Source organism: Ochotona princeps, chromosome 21 (genome assembly GCF_030435755.1).
Source record: "Ochotona princeps isolate mOchPri1 chromosome 21, mOchPri1.hap1, whole genome shotgun sequence".
NCBI classification, from domain to species: domain Eukaryota; kingdom Metazoa; phylum Chordata; class Mammalia; order Lagomorpha; family Ochotonidae; genus Ochotona; species Ochotona princeps.
Genome location: NC_080852.1, coordinates 38,370,430 through 38,389,002, shown reverse-complemented (window position 1 = coordinate 38,389,002; position 18,573 = coordinate 38,370,430). Strand labels below are relative to the sequence as shown.

The 18,573-nt window shown below is 41.8% G+C and overlaps 1 protein-coding gene across 16 annotated transcripts in view; it reads left to right on the top strand.

The window, feature by feature from the left end:
- The window catches only part of SETD5 (SET domain containing 5), a 75,463-nt gene that overhangs the window by 46,627 nt on the left and 10,263 nt on the right, over nucleotides 1–18,573 (top strand). For all 16 annotated transcript variants that reach the window (XM_058678742.1, XM_058678750.1, XM_058678747.1 and 13 more), the window contains 6 exons: nucleotides 132–212; nucleotides 1,203–1,460; nucleotides 4,612–4,932; nucleotides 5,339–5,581; nucleotides 10,312–10,441; nucleotides 17,733–17,980. In XM_058678742.1, coding sequence (XP_058534725.1) covers nucleotides 132–212; nucleotides 1,203–1,460; nucleotides 4,612–4,932; nucleotides 5,339–5,581; nucleotides 10,312–10,441; nucleotides 17,733–17,980 — 1,281 coding nt within the window. The remainder of the gene's footprint in view (nucleotides 1–131; nucleotides 213–1,202; nucleotides 1,461–4,611; nucleotides 4,933–5,338; nucleotides 5,582–10,311; nucleotides 10,442–17,732; nucleotides 17,981–18,573) is intronic.

Sequence of the window (18,573 nt, the reverse complement as noted above, 5' to 3'; positions counted from 1 at the left end):
ATGTACCTTTCCATGAATAATGCTTTAGAACATGAGAAATCATTTCTAGAATGTTTTAAACTACCATAGTTAGACAAGGGGTTGATTTTTCACAGAACTATGAGTACAGCTAAATATTGCCTCTGTTAAAGGAAGTAGACAATCCAGAAGAAAAAGCAGAAGAGAAAGAAGAGGTTGTAGATGACCAGGAGAACCTCACCCATAGCAGGAGGGTGAGTGCCATCTAACATTCCTTATTAACTCTCCTGAACCTGCTGCCTGCGCCATGTGAAGCCTCTGCTCCTGACTTTCATCTCATGTATTTGACATAGGGATTTTAACTTGGGCCTTTTCCTTTTAAGTAGATATTGTCATACTTCATACTTTTGTAGCTGTCAATTGACTTGTTATCTCAAGATGATTTTTGAGCCCAGCGCAGTAGTCTAGCAGTTAAAGTCCTCACCTTGCTTGCGCGAGGATCCCATAGGAGCACTGGTTCTAATCCCGGCTGCTCCACTTCCCATCTAGCTCCCTGTTTGTGCCTGGGAAAGCAGTTGAGGATGGCCCGTGGGACCCTGCACTGTATGGGAGACCTGGAGGAGGCTCCTGGCTCCTTCCTCCCGATTGGCTCAGCACCAGCCATTGTGGCCACTTAGCAAGTGAATCAGTGGATGGAAGATCTTCCTCTCTCTCCTCCTCTCTATATATCTGATTTTCAAATAAAAATAAGTAAATCTTGTATAAAAAAATTGACTTTTGAAGATGGCTTACTAACAATTTTGTCTCAGACTGAGAAGACCAAAGCAAGATAGGTCAGGGTAATTTTGCTGGGTAATTTCCTAAGTTTGTGAGTGTTAATTTCTTCTAAATCTTTTTAGTATATGGATTAAAGTTGTTTACCTTTTATGCTAAAGCTAGTAAGTTTGTTCCTATTACTGAGAAGTTCTAGGAAAATCTACTTCTTTATGAATTGTAGAACTTACCAGGAATAAATTATTTTATGACCTTCTTACTTTAATATCTATTTTGGAAGTTCAAGCGTGGCCTGGCTTTGTCATGTAGCTTACCCATATTTAAAATGAAGTGTTTGTGTGTGTGTGTTCCAAAATATATATGTCATCCTCCTGGTGAATTTCTGTATATTACTTTAATCATACTCCAGAAAAGTCTGTCCCCTCCTCTTTGTTTAAGCTTCTTTCTATTCTAGTACTCTTTCTTTTTAGACCCGGGAGGATAAGAAGGTTGAAGCCATCATGCATGCGTTTGAGAACTTAGAGAAGAGAAAGAAACGACGGGATCCGCCCTTTGAGCAGTGCAGCTCAGACACCGAGATCACTGCTGCTGTCTTGGAGGCTCCTGTGGGAGAAGAAGCAAAAGCTGAAGCTCCCGAAGTGGAAGTTAGCAACCCTGCTTCAAACACTGCTGTCGCAAGCACCCCACAGAGTGTTGGTGTGAACACCCGGAGGTCTTCCCAAGCAGGGGTAAGAGTTGAAGAGATGACTCCAGGGATTAGACACAGTGTCTTGGCTACTGCCAGTTACTTTTCTTGCATGTCTTTTGGAATCTGGCCTTTCAGCTTTGCCCTGTACCACAAGTAAAGCTATGTAACATTTTTACCAGCTGATAGGCAGAACTCAGGGAGGCAGATAATGTCAAAACTTGAATGACGCTTTAATATTGAATAGCACTGGACATAATAGTCTTACCCACTTCCCTATAGCCCCTGAATCTTTTTTCCGTAATTTACTATGTAAAGATTGTCAAAAATGTAATAAAATAAATTCTAAAAAATAAAATAAAATTGAATGGCACTTGGTACTGTTTCTGATGCAGTAACTGTTGGTCATGAGTTTTGTGATACAGTTCCTTAGGCTCAGGGATTTCTTCCTTCCATCTTTCCCATTCCCCATGCCCTCACTGTTTTCCCCTATATTATAACAATAATATAGTCATTCACAATCAGTCATAAATCTATCATTCTTCTATTTAAGTATATCATGACGGTGTAGGTATAGACAGTAGAAAGTTCAGTATTCTATTGTCAAAAGATACATCTAACAATTTCATTGGGAGTTCCTTTCACAAGTAGAGATGGCATACTGCGAAGTGGTGTCTCCGCTCTTTGGTATCCTTGCCTCCTTTATACAGTTCTTCTAGATAATTTGTGTATACACATGTTTACCTGTGTATCTGCTGATCTTGTATTTTATATGAAACTTGCCTTGTATCAGAGAGAACACGCCATGTCCTTTTGGAATTGGCTTATTATTATTAATTTAGTTTACTTTTTTTTTAAAAAAAAAAGATTTATTTATTTTGGGGCCCGGCGGCGTAGCCTAGCGGCTAAAGTCCTCACCCTGAAAGCGCCGGGATCCCATTTGGGCGCCGGTTCTAATCCCGGCAGCTCCACTTCCCATCCAGCTCCCTGCTTGTGGCCTGGGAAAGCAGTCAAGGACAGCCCAAAGCCTTGGGTTCCTGCACCCATGTGGGAGGCCTGGAGGAGGTTCCAGGTTCCTGGCTTCGGATAGGCGCAGCACCGGCCGTTGTGCTCACTTCGGGAGTAAATCATCCGATGGAAGATCTTCCTCTCTGTCTCTCCTCCTCTCTGTATATCAGTAAATCATCGGATGGAAGATCTTCCTCTCTGTCTCTCCTCCTCTCTGTATATCCGCCTTTCCAATAAAAATAAATAAATCTTTTTAAAAGAATTTATTTTTATTGAAAAGTCAGATATACAGAGAGGAGGAGAGACAGAGAGGATGGTCTTTTATCTGATGATTCGCTCCCCAAGTGACCACAATGGCCGGAGCTGAGCCAATTGGAAGCCAGGAACCTCTTCTAGGTCTGTCATAAGGGCGCAGGGTCCCAAAGCCCTGGGCTGTCTTTAGCTGCAATCCCAAGCCACAAACAAGGGGGACTCGGGGATTAGAACCGGCGCCCATACGGGATCCCAGCACATGCAGGGCGAGGACTCCAACCATTAGACTACCATGCCGGGTCTATTACTTAGTTTCTTTTATGTACCTTGTGTATACTCTGTGCTTGACCATCCATGGGATTCTCAGGATAAACCAATATTATCTTTCCCTACCCTAGTCATGAGCCTTAAGCTGAAACTTCAGTTTCTGGAAAACAAAAGGAATTTTTCTTTTCTGCTAAAAACCCTAAAATTAAGTGATTTCCTTAGCTAATTGTTGGCCTATTTTATCATGATTATTAGAGATAAAATTGGGCCTGGTGCAATGGCTCAATTGACTAATCCTACCCTTTTAATCGCCAGCATCCCATTTGGGCACCAGTTCATGTCCTAGCTATTCCACTTCCCATCCAGCTCCCTGCTTGGGGCTTGCATGGCCCAGAATCTTGGGGCCCTGCAATGATATGGGAGACCTGGAAGAAGCTCCTGGCTTCAGATCTGCTCAACTCCAGCTGTTTTCGCCATTTGTGGAGTGAACCAATGGAGGGAAGATATTTCTTTTCTTTCTCTCCTCTCCATAGATCTGTCTTTCCAACAAAAATAAATAAGTCATATATTTTTATATGCTTTTGTATGTATTTATGTATTTTTTTCTGCCACCTGGTTAGCTTGTGTGTTTAAACTGATTTTAGGAATTTTTTTTTTTAAAGATTTATTATTTTTATTACAAAGTCAGATATACAGAGAGGAGGAGAGACAGAGAGGAAGATCTTCCATCCGATGTTTCACTCCACAAGTGAGCCGCAACGGCCGGTGCACGCCAATCCTAAGCCCAGAACCAGGAACTTCCTCCAGGTCTCCGATGTGGGTGCAGTGTCCCAATGCATTGGGCCGTCCTCGACTGCTTTCCCAGGCCACAAGCAGGGAGCTGGATGGGAAGTGGAGCTGCTGGGATTAGAACCGGCACCCATATGGGATCCCGGCGCGTTCAAGGCAAGGACTTTAGCCGCTAGGCCATGCCGCTGGGCTCGATTTTAGGAATTTTAAATTAATATTTTTAAATCTTTTTTTTTTTTTTTTTACCAGTAAGCATTCACAATACTTAAAAGTGAGTAGGATTGGTGGGCATCTATTCTAGTATCCCATATGGTAACACCTGAGTTCTGAACCCAGTCCGTCACTCCATTTTGCTCGGTGTGTAGTCTGTGAGTCACCAGTGATAGTTCCATTGATTGGGTTGCTAAACAACACAGAGGTCTTGCTCTAAAATCTGGATTCCCAGCTTTGGCCCTTGTCCAGTCCCAGCACTGCAGGCATTTGTAGGAGTTCATTTTCTCTTGAGCCTACTTTGTCTTTTATTTTCTACATTAAGTTATTGACAAAATAAATATTGATAACTGTCATCCTGAATCAGTGCTGGTTTGCTCATCCCTCCTACTCCAGGGCTCACCCAGCTTCCTGTCTGATAGCCTGGAAAAAGCAGAATATGTTTCAGTCCCTGCCACTCATGTGGTTCAAAAATTCATTCAAAACAAGTTCTTGGCTTTGGCCTGTCCCAGCCCTGGCCATTGCATCCATCTAGAGGGAGAACCAGCAGATGGAAGATGTTTCTGTTCTTTGTCTTAACTGTTTCACACAAATAAATAAATCTCTTAAGGAAGAATGAATGAGAATCAAATACTTATTGGTAAACTTTGACCCTACTATTTTTATAGGATATCGCTGCTGAAAAACCAGTCACCAAACCACCTCCAGCGAAGCCATCTCGGCCCCGACCGAAGAGCCGAATTTCTCGCTACCGGACCAGTTCAGCCCAAAGACTGAAGCGGCAGAAGCAGGCCAGTGCACAGCAAGCAGAGTTGTCTCAAGCCACCCTGGAAGAGGGAGGAAATAACAGCTCAATAACTCCTACTGAATGTGGGAGTATAGACAGTGCAGGAGAAAACAGGCAGCTAACGGGGTCTGACCCTACTGTGGTTTCAGTTACTGGATCCCATGTCAACCGTGCTACATCTAAATATCCTAAAACCAAAAAGGTAAGTCATGACCATATCTTCTTACGTCTGCTCAGGGAAGAGCTCTCCTAATAGGATAACAAGTCCTGTAATCGATCTCCAGAGAAATATTCATCTCCATGTTATTACATTGGATGTTTTTGGATAAAATAACAGAAAACTGAAGCTGTTCTAGTACCTTTTTCTTGATCCCTTGTTATGGGGCAGACATTTCACTGACAGAGCCATTCCTCTCTTGTTGAATATTGGGAGGGTGAGGGGATATATCTTTGTGGTCTGATGCCCGGTTCATGGTCTTGCAGCTGCTGCTTTTCCATCTAGTTTCTACATGAGATGTGTCTTGGTGGTGAACGCTGCAGCCTCTTGCATTTGCATTCACAGCATTAGCTAACCATGTCCTTTTTTGTTGTTGTTGTTGTTTTTATAGTATTTAGTTACAGAATGGCTGAATGACAAAGCAGAGAAACAAGAGGTCCCTGTTGAGTGCCCATTACGTATCACCACAGACCCAACTGTACTGGCAACAACCCTGAACATGTTACCGGGCCTTATTCACTCCCCATTAATTTGCACCACCCCAAAACACTACATTCGCTTTGGCTCACCCTTCATGCCTGAGAGGCGTCGAAGGCCTGTCCTGCCTGATGGCACCTTCAGCTCCTGTAAGAAGGTATGTTTGTTTATGTAGTATTTTCAGTTTGGGGGACAGGAGGGTCCCCGCCCCACCCCGGACACCTGTAATTGTGATATATCAAAGAGATCATCTAGATAGCCTCCGCCCATGTGAGTTAATGAGTCAGCTTTGTTCAGCCATGACTGCTGATAACATCGAGAGTAAAACTGAGGTGGGCTGTGTTTGATTTTTGATGCTCATTTGTGAGTATTCACTATTGTTTGTTCTGAGAGCCCTTGAGATCACTGAGTGAGAGTACACAGCAGTTGATGAGTGGGTAGGGAGGGTTATGTTTTCGTGTGTACTCTTGTGGTATTGACTAAAATGTTCATTTGTGATTATTGTGAGACTGGGCCCCAAGTTGCCTGATCAAATTGTGTTTCAAATTCATTTAATTGCTACTCTCACTTATTGGAGATCAACAGAAAATTTCTATTGTAATTGGCATGATTTCTATTCCTTGGCCAAGTGACAGTTCAACTACTATAAAAAGTCTCGCTCTCCCTCTCTCTGCCTCTTCCTCCTCTCTTGGATCTAGTGGAGTGGTGTCTGGTAGTTGTTTTTGGAATGCTCTCTCTTAATACCTAGAAGCCATGTATAATTTCAAAAGATGTCTTGAAGGAATATATCACTCCCTCAGAGCTGTAGTGTCATGCCTGTGTTTCTAGAGTGTAGGTCTTCTTTTGGGGTAGAATCTGTTCCCTGGAACATCCTTTTCTCTTATCCTCAGATCTGGATTCAGGCTGCCTTCCTCAGTGCCTGCCATTGCCCTCCTCCACTGGCATCACGTACATGAGGATGCTGCATGTAGATTATTTGATGTGATGAAGTCTCCAGCTCCAGGCAGGTCTTCCCTGACTCCTCCAAACTTAAAGCTTTTATCTTTCCCAAAGAACAGAACTTATTTCTTGGGGGGAGGGGGACATTAAAGGATGAGCCAAAAGGGTATGGGATTTGGAGGGGAGGAGGAGGGCAACAGGAATCTGCAAAAAGGAAGGCACAACTGTGGATGAGCAACACACTACACAGTGTCTGCTCCAAACTGCACCTCTTACCTAAGGATTTGAGTCACTTGCTGGGGAATTTCCCAATTAGGAAATATCCTAAAGAAAAATGTGCTCACGAAATCACTGCCAGAGAAATTTACATGTAATGTTAATAACTAGAATGACATTTAGATGTCAGAAGCAAATCTTGGTGACTGTCTTTTAAATAAGAACAGAGTATTTGCCTTAATGATTAAAGGGAAAGTTGGAAATCTGAGAATATTTTTTTATACCAGTTCACTTTGAAAGACTAATGTATCTTAAAGAAAACTATATTTCTTGCAATGAGCTTTATGATTAAACATCTATAGTTACTGGAGAGCTGCCAACTCTGGTGTGGTGTGTAGTACCCAAAATTCATCTCCTGGTGTAGCATGCTGAGTCTCTTGTTAGAAGTAAAAGCCCAGGATTAGGACTGCATTTGTGAACGGTGTCTGTATTCAAAGGAAGAGCAAGTTTAGAGAGAACTTAATGTATATGAAACTTCTTTTCCTTTTATTCCGAATCTTCCCAAAAATAGTACAAGATGTCTTCTCAAAATTCAAAAGACAGCGTAGTGCAGAGCAGTGAGAGTCTGAGTGAAGTGGAATGATCTTACCTTTTCAATGGCCTTCTGTTACTGCTTTCCCTAGTAGCAGAGACATGGAAACCAAAATCATGTGTTCCATGTCTTTAGATCTACTAAGAAATCCCTTTCTTTGAGCTGTATTTGCCTAGTCATGTTTTAGGGCTTGAATCTGTACCTTCTTTATGTTTTGTCTCTACAGACAACAAAGAGAATCTTATTTAAATGCAGACCTATGGGATAGTCTCTCAGGCCTTCCTTAGTCTTGTGTTACGTAGGCTTTGTGTTACATAGACTGTGCTCCACAACTTGCATGTGTGTGTGTGTCATGGTCACCAAGTTATAACAAGACTATTCACATTGTATATTTAAAAAGTTGTGACCTGAATTATTCAGATCGCTGCCTTAATATTTGATGTAAACATATCAAGATTATATTAAAAGAAAAGCAGTTTTTATCAGCTAAAATTAATTAAATGGAGTCTTTTAGTGTGAAAGTGAATTCAGCTTCCTCCTGGGTGAGTATGAGAAAGCACTTTCTTACACATGTTAGAAGAGGTTCATTTGCTGTGGGTTCTAATTTTCCCATGATCAAACACCATCTTAAGGAGTTTCTGGAAGTTCTTCGGAGAATGAATGAGGCTGATACATGAGGAAAACCCCCTTCTGTGAGATCACTTAGGATAGTTTATATTCCTCATAGGCCCAATGTCTAATTTCTCATTGGAATACTTTTAAGTTAAAATAAGTGCAAGACAGAATAATATCGTATGTGTAAGTTTGTCACCATATTCTTGGAGAATTTGACAGGATATCTGTAGTATCTGGTGTTGGTTAATTGAATCCTTACGGTTATTCAAAGGCATTTTCTGATTATGTATTTCCTTTTAGACTTTTAAGTTATTTTTAAGGAGAAGCATTTGTTAGTGACCATCAAGTCTGTTAGTGACGTCCTGCACTGTTCTCAGCTGAACTTCTAGAAATAACCTTGGGTCTCCCAGATTACTTAGAAAACCGGCCTGGCCTGTTCTTTAGGGTTTAGTTGGTCATTGTGTCTCAAAGTCGAGCGCTGAAGTTGAAGATCTGTCTGCTCAGCACTGTGCTGCAGACTTTTTTTTTCATATCCCTCATCTCATGTACTGTTTATTTTATGATGACCCTTTGTCATTGGATTATTGGCCTCAAATTTCAGATCTGGAAGCTGTGCTCTTGGCCACAATAAGTCAGCTCATAAGTGGCAAGGCCAAGTTTGAACTCAGATATTTTTGGACCCTAAAACCTTCCTGTTCTTTCTCCACAATGAGACAATTAAAAACATTTCTCTCATTCATGTTTATGCCTCCTAAAATCTGCTTTTGCTTTATGACTTCATAAACAGAACTTGACCATGTGAGGAAGTGAGTCCAGAATTAATTGATGATCCATGGGGTAATGGGAATTTATTAGATACAAGTATTTCTGTTCCTTTTTACGTGGGTCCTGAAATACTTTAAAAATTGTTAACAGGGCCAAGAGAATGAGTTTGTATGTGCTGTGTTTAACCTGATTGCCAACCGTAGTGGCATCTTATTCCCAGAATGCCCCTGTTCTGGTTTTATGTTCCCTTTTTGTAGTCATCACATCCAGAATGTGGATTCTTTTATGGATAACATCTGCTTGACACTGGAAAGATAAAAAGATTTTTTTTACTTCTCTCAGAGGAAAGCTCAGTGAACCCAAGTGAGTTCTGTCATCTGCTCTGAGAAGAAAAACTTGTACTAAAGGTATCTGTAACAGGCTTTTTCACTCGTTTTGTCCTCCTAGACCTAATTTACCCCATCTGTAAAGTGAGTGTTTTGGACAAGATAATCTCTGAGGTCTCTTCTAAGCTGTAAGGATCTATGGTTCTGACAGTTCAACTTTGCATCAATATTCTGCATGTAAGAGAATTCATTCTTGATTTATTTTGGCTTCTCACTGGCATAGTTGTATCTTAAGATACTGATGTGATTGAAATGACATTGAGATCTCCTTTTCATATGCATATTCACTCTTATCCTCATTTTTACAATGACATTTATGTGATGTGAGATGTTTCTTGGGAGACCTTTCCTGGAATACTTTCTCAGCTCGAAAAGGGAAATCTATCAGAATGTTCCTCTTTGGTGAGAGAATATTTATTTGCCCATAGTATGTGTTGCCTAAAGTATAAAAATAATTAATTCACCTTGGCTCTAACTATCAGAGAGAGGGTATGACTTCAAAATTAATGTTTGCCAGGATTCAGTCTGTCTTATATCAGAGCAGGAGAGCCGTACAGTGGTGAGCAACCTACACCTGTGTATCTCAATAGAATGCAGTCACAGATGAGAAGAGTTCTCTCCCACAAAATGTGCAGTCTTATTATCCTTCTCTTGGTAGGCTTTTTGGTTGACCCAAATTTGTTTCCCACCACACAGATCCCAGTATTCACTGCCAAGAGAGACGGTTAGAGAGGTGTTTGGTTTGGATTTGTTTGCATTCTTTTATTTCTGCAGATCCTTTCTTTTGGTGATTTGTGTTACTCATATAGAATGTAGCCAAACTATGTGACAGGGTGAGGATATCCCACAGATTATAAGCCTTTTAGAGCAGAGCATTTAGAATCTTTGGTATCTGTAGCGAAGAGCTATTTATTTTCCTCCAGAATATTCCCTATGGATCTTTTCTGTTACATCTTCTGATTTCCCCTGCCCCAGGCAGGCATCTGTTTATAGGTCTCCATTTTCCTTTTATGCATTATTTTACCTGCTAATTTTACTCTGTGTGATCAGAATCTTGATAAATGTGAAGATTTCTTCCTTATTTCTTACAATTTGTTCCATGCTAAGCAGTATGAAAAATTAAATCAGTCGAAACTGTACTGGTTTTGATTTCCAAGTCTTGTTAATTTTCTCTGGGAGAAGAACGGAAGGGGCAGTTTTGTAATGTGGAAAAAAACAAGGCAGGAAGATACTTGAATGTGGAACCAAGTGAATGTGTTGGATTGTATCTCTGACCAGCTAATACCTAATAACCTGGTTAGTGTATTAGAAATAAGTGTAGACAGCAGTGTTTGAATGGTTATTAATAATTCTGTGATTCTCTTCCCATTTTAGCGCTGGATAAAGCAAGCCTTGGAGGAAGGGATGACTCAAACATCGTCTGCACCCCCAGAGACTAGAACTCAGCAGCTATACCAAAGTCAAGAGAACAGTAACTCTTCTAGTATCTGCAAGGACAATGCAGGTATGAGATACTTGGGAATGGACATGCACATGCTCAGTTACAGGGTTGCTACTTGTGATATCCATATGAAATAGCATGTTCTCTAAAGAGTTAACTCACATCTGTCTTTACAGAGGAAGAGAGAGCTCAAGGCGGGGGTCAGTTTTCCCAGGACGACAAAGAAGGGACTAGACAGTACTCAGATAACAGCAGAAATGGTTATGAAAAGGTTAGATACATTTAAAGTAGTAAGTTTAGGACATCTACATGCATAATTTTAAGGGGGGAAGGGCAAGAAAGTGATCAGAAAAGAGTCAATTTTGAATGAGGGCCTGGCGCCGTGGCCTAGTGGCCCATATGTGTGATAGTTCTAATTTCCACAGCTCCATTTCTCATCCAGCTCCCTGCTTGTGGCCTGGGAAAGCAGTCAGGACAGCCCAAATCCTTGGGACCTTGCACCCACGTGGGAGACCCGGAGGAAGTTCCTGGCTCCTGCCTTTGGATTGGCACAGCACTGACTGTTGCAGTCACTTGGGGAGTAAATCATCGGACAGAGGATATTTCTGTCTCTTTCCTCCTCTCTATGTATATATATAACTTTGCAATAAAAATAAATCTTTTAAAAAATTTTTTTGAATGAATAACTTGGGTGAGTTTTGGTTGGGGGCAAGAGGATTAATGAAATGAGAGTTTATCAACTAATTGTATTCAAAAGGACTTTACAACTAGTGGAAAATTTCCAGAAGATAGTGGCATAAAATCCAGTTCCAAGTCCACAGAAGCCTTGAACTTGAAGGCCGTGAGAAATGACCTGGTCTGTTGGTTTTCACAGGACTCTTACTCCATCCAAGCTTCTAACTGAAAGCACTGATGCCTTAGTTTGTTATTCATTTTGTTCGGGACAGTCTCTTTTTTAACCCATGTTTTTCTTACTAGAATTAATTTCATTAAAATTCTCTAATTTCCCTAAATTTACTTCTGAATTAATTTTATGACTTAAACTCAAAAACATTCTGAAACGGGGTGCTGAAGCTCCTGTAATACTGCCACTAACATAGTATTTCAGACTTCCAACAGACTGTTTCGTTGTTCCGTGCTGCATCATTGTAATAAATTTACTTGGATTTCAGTCATTTCTGCTTTACATTAAGGTTATGCTTTGGGCTTTTAGATTTTTATTTGTAGAAAGTGTGCTGTCATTATTTTAATTTGTTCATAGTATTCTTTTGCATCTAGATTGGACTGTACCTTGTGAGTAACTGTGTATATAACCCCAGCATAATAAAATCATAATGGAGCTTCAGAGAGATCATCAATACATTTATTTAAATTATTTCATTCTAGTCATTAAATATCAGGGAGATTGAATTAAATATGATTAATAGAAGTAGTAGGGGCTGATGTTGTACAGCTCTTTAAGCCACCACCTGCAATACCGATATCCTAGGTGGGTACTGGTTCATGTCCTGACTAGTACACTTCCAGTTATATTCCTTCTGATGTGCCTGGGAGTACAACCCAAAAAGTACTTGGGCCTCTGCACCTACATGGGAGAGCACCACTCATTGCAGCCATTCGGGAAATAAACCAATGGATAGAAAATTTCCCTCTCTTTATCTCTCCTTTCTGTAATTCTGCATTTTAGATAAGGTCAGATTAAAAACAAAACATGAATAAATATTCTGCTATTAGATTTCTACTGATATTAATTGGTAGCTTTTAATGCATGGGTAGAATATAAGTTAACTGTGTGTGTGTGTGTTGTGTGCACCTGCCCGCCATACTTTTGGTTGTGTTACATAATTGTGTAGTTAAGGCTTGGAAAGAGAAATTGGTTAGCTATGCATGTCCTAAGTAGCTAAAACATGGGGTAGGTGCGTTTGCGCATTCTCTGGAGTGGTTACCACCCTAGTCTCGAGTAGCAGGACATGGCCAGTCTGTAAGGAGTAACATCAGCAGCAGCAAAATGCCTCATTTAAAAATCAAGCATGGTGCAGAAGTGGATGTATGTCATTTGCTTAGGAATACCAAGAAGATGGGAACGGGAGATAGATGAGTTTGGGGGAAAGAATCAAAAGGGCTTTTTGTGGAGGCCACCTCTACCTGTTGCTGATTCCGTTGCTTGTTGTGTTAGGGTCTGGAGTGTAAAGTAGAACTAATACTGTCTGTCTGTGTGGCTAATACGTGATACCCTCAGGTTGCTCAGTGCAATACCAGGCCAGTGTACTTAAAAAACATTTCTGTTAACATTGAAGGACCAAAAATGTTAAGTGTTTGTAAATTAGATGACTATAAGGGCACTTCATGAAAACTCATGGGAGGGGATAAACATGAGCCCAGCTGTTAGGACATCTGCACATGTGGATTCTGGGGATTCTTGGGATTCTGGCTCCAGCTCCAATTCCGATAACAGCTTGCTGCTGGAACTTACCTGTAGAGGCAGCAGTTAGTCACTGAAACACCTGGGATCCTGCTTGCCACATGAGATTCAGTTCCATAATCCTACTCGTTGCATGTGTTCAGAGAAAAAAGTCAACGGATAAGCTCTTGCTCTGTCTCTGCTTCCCAGATAAGTGAATGACAGTTAAAAGGGAACTTTGGGGCCAGGCATTGTGGCCTAGAAGCTAAATGTGCCTTTCTTTGCAAGTGCCAGGGTCCCATATGGGCACTGTTTCTAATCCCAGCAGCCCCATTTCCCATCCAGCTCCCTGCTTGTGGCCTGGGAAAGCAGTGGAGGACGGCCCAAAGCCTTGGGACCCTGCACCCGTGTGGGAGACCCTGAAGAAGCTCCTGGCTCCTGACTTTGGCTCGGCTCAGCTGCTTCAGGAGAAAACCATTGGATGGAAGATCTTCTGTGTCTCCTCCTCTCTGTATATGTGCCTTCCCAATAAAAATAAATGTTTAATAAATAAATAAAACTGAATCTTAAAAAGATTTCTCCTAGGAATAGGAGAATACTTCAGAAAGTTCATGTACACTTAAAAGGTAGGTTGTAGGATTACTTTGGTGCAAAAAAAAAAAAAAAAACTTTGCAATGCACGTTCTTTTTATTTATTTATATTTTTTAGGTAATATGCATTTCCCCTGAGCTTTCTAAAAACTCCTTAAATGTGTGAATTTAAATTATTTTTAGATTAGATTGGACATTTTATTTCTCCAAAAAGTTCACATATATATTTGTATGTGGATTTTTTGTTGGTTTGTTCGTTTGTTTTAGATTTATTTTATTAGAAAGTTCTACAGAGAGAAAGATCTTCCATCTGTTGGTTCACTCCCAAATTGGCTGCAAAGGCCGGAGCTGAGCTGATTCAGAGCCAGGAGCTTTCTCTGGGTCCCCATCCACATGCAGGGTCCCAAGGCTTTGGGCCATCCTCAACTGTTTTCCCGAGCTCCAAGCAGGGAGCTGATTAGAAAGTGGAGAAACCAAGACATGAACTGGTGCCCATATGGGATCTTGGTGCATGCAAAGTGAGGATTTAGCCACTATGTTACCACACCAGACCCTCCTACATAACTGGAAAGTCTTGAAGATATAATTAATACCAGTTGAATGAAACCTGAATAGAACACAAATATGCAAAAATCAGTGCCATTTGTATACTAAGAAAACTTAGTAGTTTCGAAGTGCAATTTTTTTTTATATTTTAGAAAAAGATTTCATTCATTCATGGAAAAAATAAATAATGCATGTACACACAGATACCCCATTTGTCTCTTGTATCGCACAGTTCTCAGAGTAGTTACAGTTCCTGACATTCTGAACATCATGAGTATGCTGCTGTTGCAAAGATGGCGGGGCGCAGTCATCAGAAACAGCCTTGACAAACTGCAAAGATGTGGCACAGAGTTCTAAGAAAATTTACTTTTTTGTTTTTTCAAACTGTACCATCCTTGTTTGTATCTGTATTTTCTCTGAATTTAAGGATGGTTAATATATTGGGAAATGATTTGCAATAAAAATAAGAATAATGTCCATGCTAAAAATTTGGTAAGGTTGTCATGTATGTTGCAATTGTGCATAATCCTTAACCTAGAAGTTGTTATTTCAGGTACCTGTTCTTCAAGAACAGGTTTGCAAAACCAAGATTTTTTTTTGTAAGATTTACTTGTTTTTATTGGAAAGACAGATTTACAAAGAGAAGGAGAGACAGAGATAAAGGTCTTTTTTTAAGATTTATATATTTTTATGACAAAGTCAGATATACAGTGAGGACGAGAGACAGAGAGGAAGATCTTCCATCTGATGTTTCACTCCCCAAGTGAGCTGCAATGGCCCGTGCTGTGCCGATCCGAAGCCAGGAGCCAGGAATTTCCTCCAGGTCTCTCACATGGGTGCAGGGTCCCAAGGCTTTGGGCCGTCCTCGACTGCTTTCGCAGGCCACAAGCAGGGAGCTGGGTGGGAAGTGGGGCTGCTGGGATTAGAAACAGCGCCCATATGGGATCCCGGCGCATTCAAGGCGAGGACTTTAGCCACTAGGCCACACTGCCGGACCCGAGAAAGGTCTTCTATCCACTGGTTTACTCCTCAAATACCCGCAATAGCCTGAGCTGAGCTGACCCACAGGCAGGAGCCAGGAGCTTCTTCCAGATCTCCCATTAAGGTGCAGGTCCCAAGGCCCTGGGCCATCATCCACTGCTTTCCCAGGCCACAAGCAGGGAGCTGAAAGGAAAGTGGAGCTGCTGGTTCGCAGATCAGTGCCCAAATGGGAGGAATCTTGACACGTGGAAGACAAGCATTTTAGCCACTGAACCATCATACCATGCCATCAGATCTCTCTCTTGAGGTGGGTGTATTCTGACCCAACTTTGCTGTCACCGTCTGCCTCAGCAGGAAACAGGAATTGGGAGTGAATCTCCGCCCTGCACCAGGCACTATAGTGTGGGATCTGGGGGTCTGGGCCACGAAGTGGTGTCACTCGCCTGGGTCACAAAAGCAACATGGAAAAGATTTATGTATTTTTATTGTAAAGTCAGATATATGTAAAAGGAGAAAAGACGGGAAGTTCTTCCATCTGTTATGTAATCACAGCAGCCGTAGCTGCGCCAGTCAGCAGCCAGGAGCTCTTCCTGGTCTCCCACACAAGTGCAGGGTCCCAAGGCTTTGGGCCATCCTCGACTGCTTTCCCAGGCCACAAGCAGGGAGCTGTATGGGAAGCAGGGGTTAGTTCTGGCTCCCATACAGGATCCCGGCACGTTCAAGGCGAGGACTTTAGCCACTAGGCCACTGCGCTGGGCCCTGCAGCTCATCTTATTCGGCTTACTGCTAATGTGTCTGGGAAAACATCAGAAGATCACAAGAGGCATAAACGGATGAGCCCCTGCCACTAATGTGAGTAGCCCAGGTGACATTCCAGGCTCTTGGCTTTGGCCTAGCGCAGCTTCTGCCTTTGAGGCCACTTGGGAAGTAAACCAACAAATGGAAGATCTTTTCTCTCTCCTTTTTTCTCTGATTTATAAATTAAAAATAAATTTATTTTTTAATTAGATAATTTAGGGGCTGATGGGATGGTTCAGCTGGTTAATCCTCTGCATACAAGTGCATCATCCCATACGGACACTATTTCTAATCCAGGCAGCCCCACTTCCCATCCAGCTCCCTGCTTGTGGCCTGGGAAAGCAGTCGAGGACGGCCCAAAGCCTTGGGACCCTGCACTCCCGTGTGTGGCCCAGACAAGTCTTCAAGCTCCTGGCTTTGGATCAGCTCAGTTCCAGCCGTTGCGAACACTTGGGAACTTTTTAAAAAATCTACCTCAATCAGTGCCTTGTAATTCTTTTTGTTAACTATTCTGGTATCATCAGATTCCAAGTTACCAGTTTCGTCTTGTTGCTGCCAAATGACTCTTCGCAAAGTGTGGGTCATGACCTGCTGACTCGTAACTCTCCTACTGTCACTCATTACACTGTGTCTTGGAGATGTAATTTAACCTAGTTTTGGAGACAAAAGTGAAATTTTCATTTGTGTCAGTCTTTGCATCAAAGTTCTCTTGAACTTTAGGATTATACTTCAAATTTTGTGTGAAGCATTTACTTTTAGCAGCTCTAAATCTAGTACTTTGCATAAAGCTTGTAGTATGAAATCTGATGTATAAACACCACTGTAAGGATGTGGGTCATCTCTCCATCATGCAGTTTTATGTATGCTTTACACGTTTTGAGAATAGCAGATGTGAGCAGTGAGGCCGTGCCCATGAGCCTTGATGAGACCTTTCCACGTAGCAGGTATTAAGTAAATAATTTAGGTTATATTAATTTGAAAAGTGAGAGGAGAGAGACAAAGATCTTAATGTCTGCTGGCTCTCCCTCTAAGTGTCTGTAACAGCCAAGGCTAGAGGCTCAGAACACAGATTTGCCGTGTGGAACCCAAATACTACAGCCGTTATTACCTCCTGCATGTCAGTCTGTACATTATTAAAAATAAAAAGGGTGGGTTTTTTTTTTTTTTTTCATGTTTCTTAGGGAGATATATTACTTAATAAGATTGTTTATCCAATAAATCTGTCCTGTGACACATGAAATACAGGTCTAATTACTAATCGTTTATTGCTAATTTTTTTTTTCAAAGATTTATTATTATGACAAAGTCAGATATACAGAGAGGAGGAGAGACAGAGAGGAAGATCTTCCATCCGATGATTCACTCCCCAAGTGAGCCGCAACGGGCCAGTGCACACCAATCCGATGCTGGGAACCAGGAACTTCCTCCAGGTCTCCCACGCGGGTGCAGGGTCCCAAAGCTTTGGGCCGTCCTCGACTGCTTTCCCAGGCCACAAGCAGGGAGCTGGACAGGAAGTGGAGCTGCCGGAATTAGAACTGGCGCCCATATGGGATCCCGGGGCCTTCAAGGCGAGGACTTTAGCCGCTAGGCCACGCCGCCAGGCCCGTTTATTGCTAATTTTTAAGATTTATTTTTATTTGAAAAGCAGAGTTGCAGTGAAAAGAAGAGACAAACTCCTCCATCCATTGATTTACTTTCAAATGGCCACAGCAACAGGGGCTGTGCCAGGCTGAAGCCAGGAGTCTGAGCAGAAATCATGTGTAACTGACTCAATCAAATTATGAGATAATGGAAAGGAATATGCATCTCTGTCCAAGTAATTATATTTGGTACTGTGGCATTTTAGTAGAGGATGATTTTTTTAAAACAAGTAATGTAATATTTTCAAGAACAATACAATAGAAGCAATATTGTGTTTTGTGTTGGATAAAAATTAAATTGGTTTGAAGGCTAGTTGCAGATATTGGTGGCTTGACTACGTGGAACCCTCACTTAAACTCTGATTGCAAGTTCTCACTGAAGTTTTGTGTTTCACAGACTTGGTGAGCCCATTAAAGAAATGGAAGTCTCGCTATCTTATGGAACAGAATGTCACCAAGTTACTTCGACCTCTGTCTCCAGTCACACCACCCCCTTCCGGTTCAGGCTCAAAGAGCCCCCAGCTGACCACACCTGGCTCATCTCATCCAGGAGAAGAGGAGTGTCGGAATGGGTACAGCCTCATGTTCTCACCAATCACGTCGCTGACTACTGCTAGTCGCTGCAACACTCCTCTGCAGTTTGAGGTGATTTGGGTTGGTTTGTTGGGAGTGCTTGGTATGAAAATTACCATTTGTACCTCTTGATTTAAAGTACAGTATCATTCCAAGTGTTTCCTTGCTGTCTTCCTTCCCCATCTCAGCAGAAAACGGAAAACCTCAAAGTCATTGTGGCTGGCTACATGTACCTCTCAATCTCATCTTGACAGCCTCTGCTCCCCAGCATAGGAGCATAGCTGTCTGAGATCCCATGGATTGTCTTTCACATGTGATACATCAGTTTCCAAAACATTAGGTAGTAGGCTTGCCTGGATCTCCCTCTTAATTTATTTTGATACCTTGGTGAAAGGGAGCATTTCAGCAGCCAGTCACAACCTTTAGTGACACCAGCCTGAATGTGCAGACCCTGTTAACGCAGTGTGTCTTCGTTTCTGGGCCTTGCGATGATGAGTGGTCTCTGTCAGGTTTTGTGTTTTACTTGCAGCCTCAGTGAAGAGAGATGTAGTAAGGCTCGGGATGTGGCATGTGGTGGATGCAGGGTTTTCTTTCCGGTTCAGGTTGTTATCATGTGCTGGGAAGAAGTAGACAAGAAACTAGCCGTATGTATTTTATACATGTCA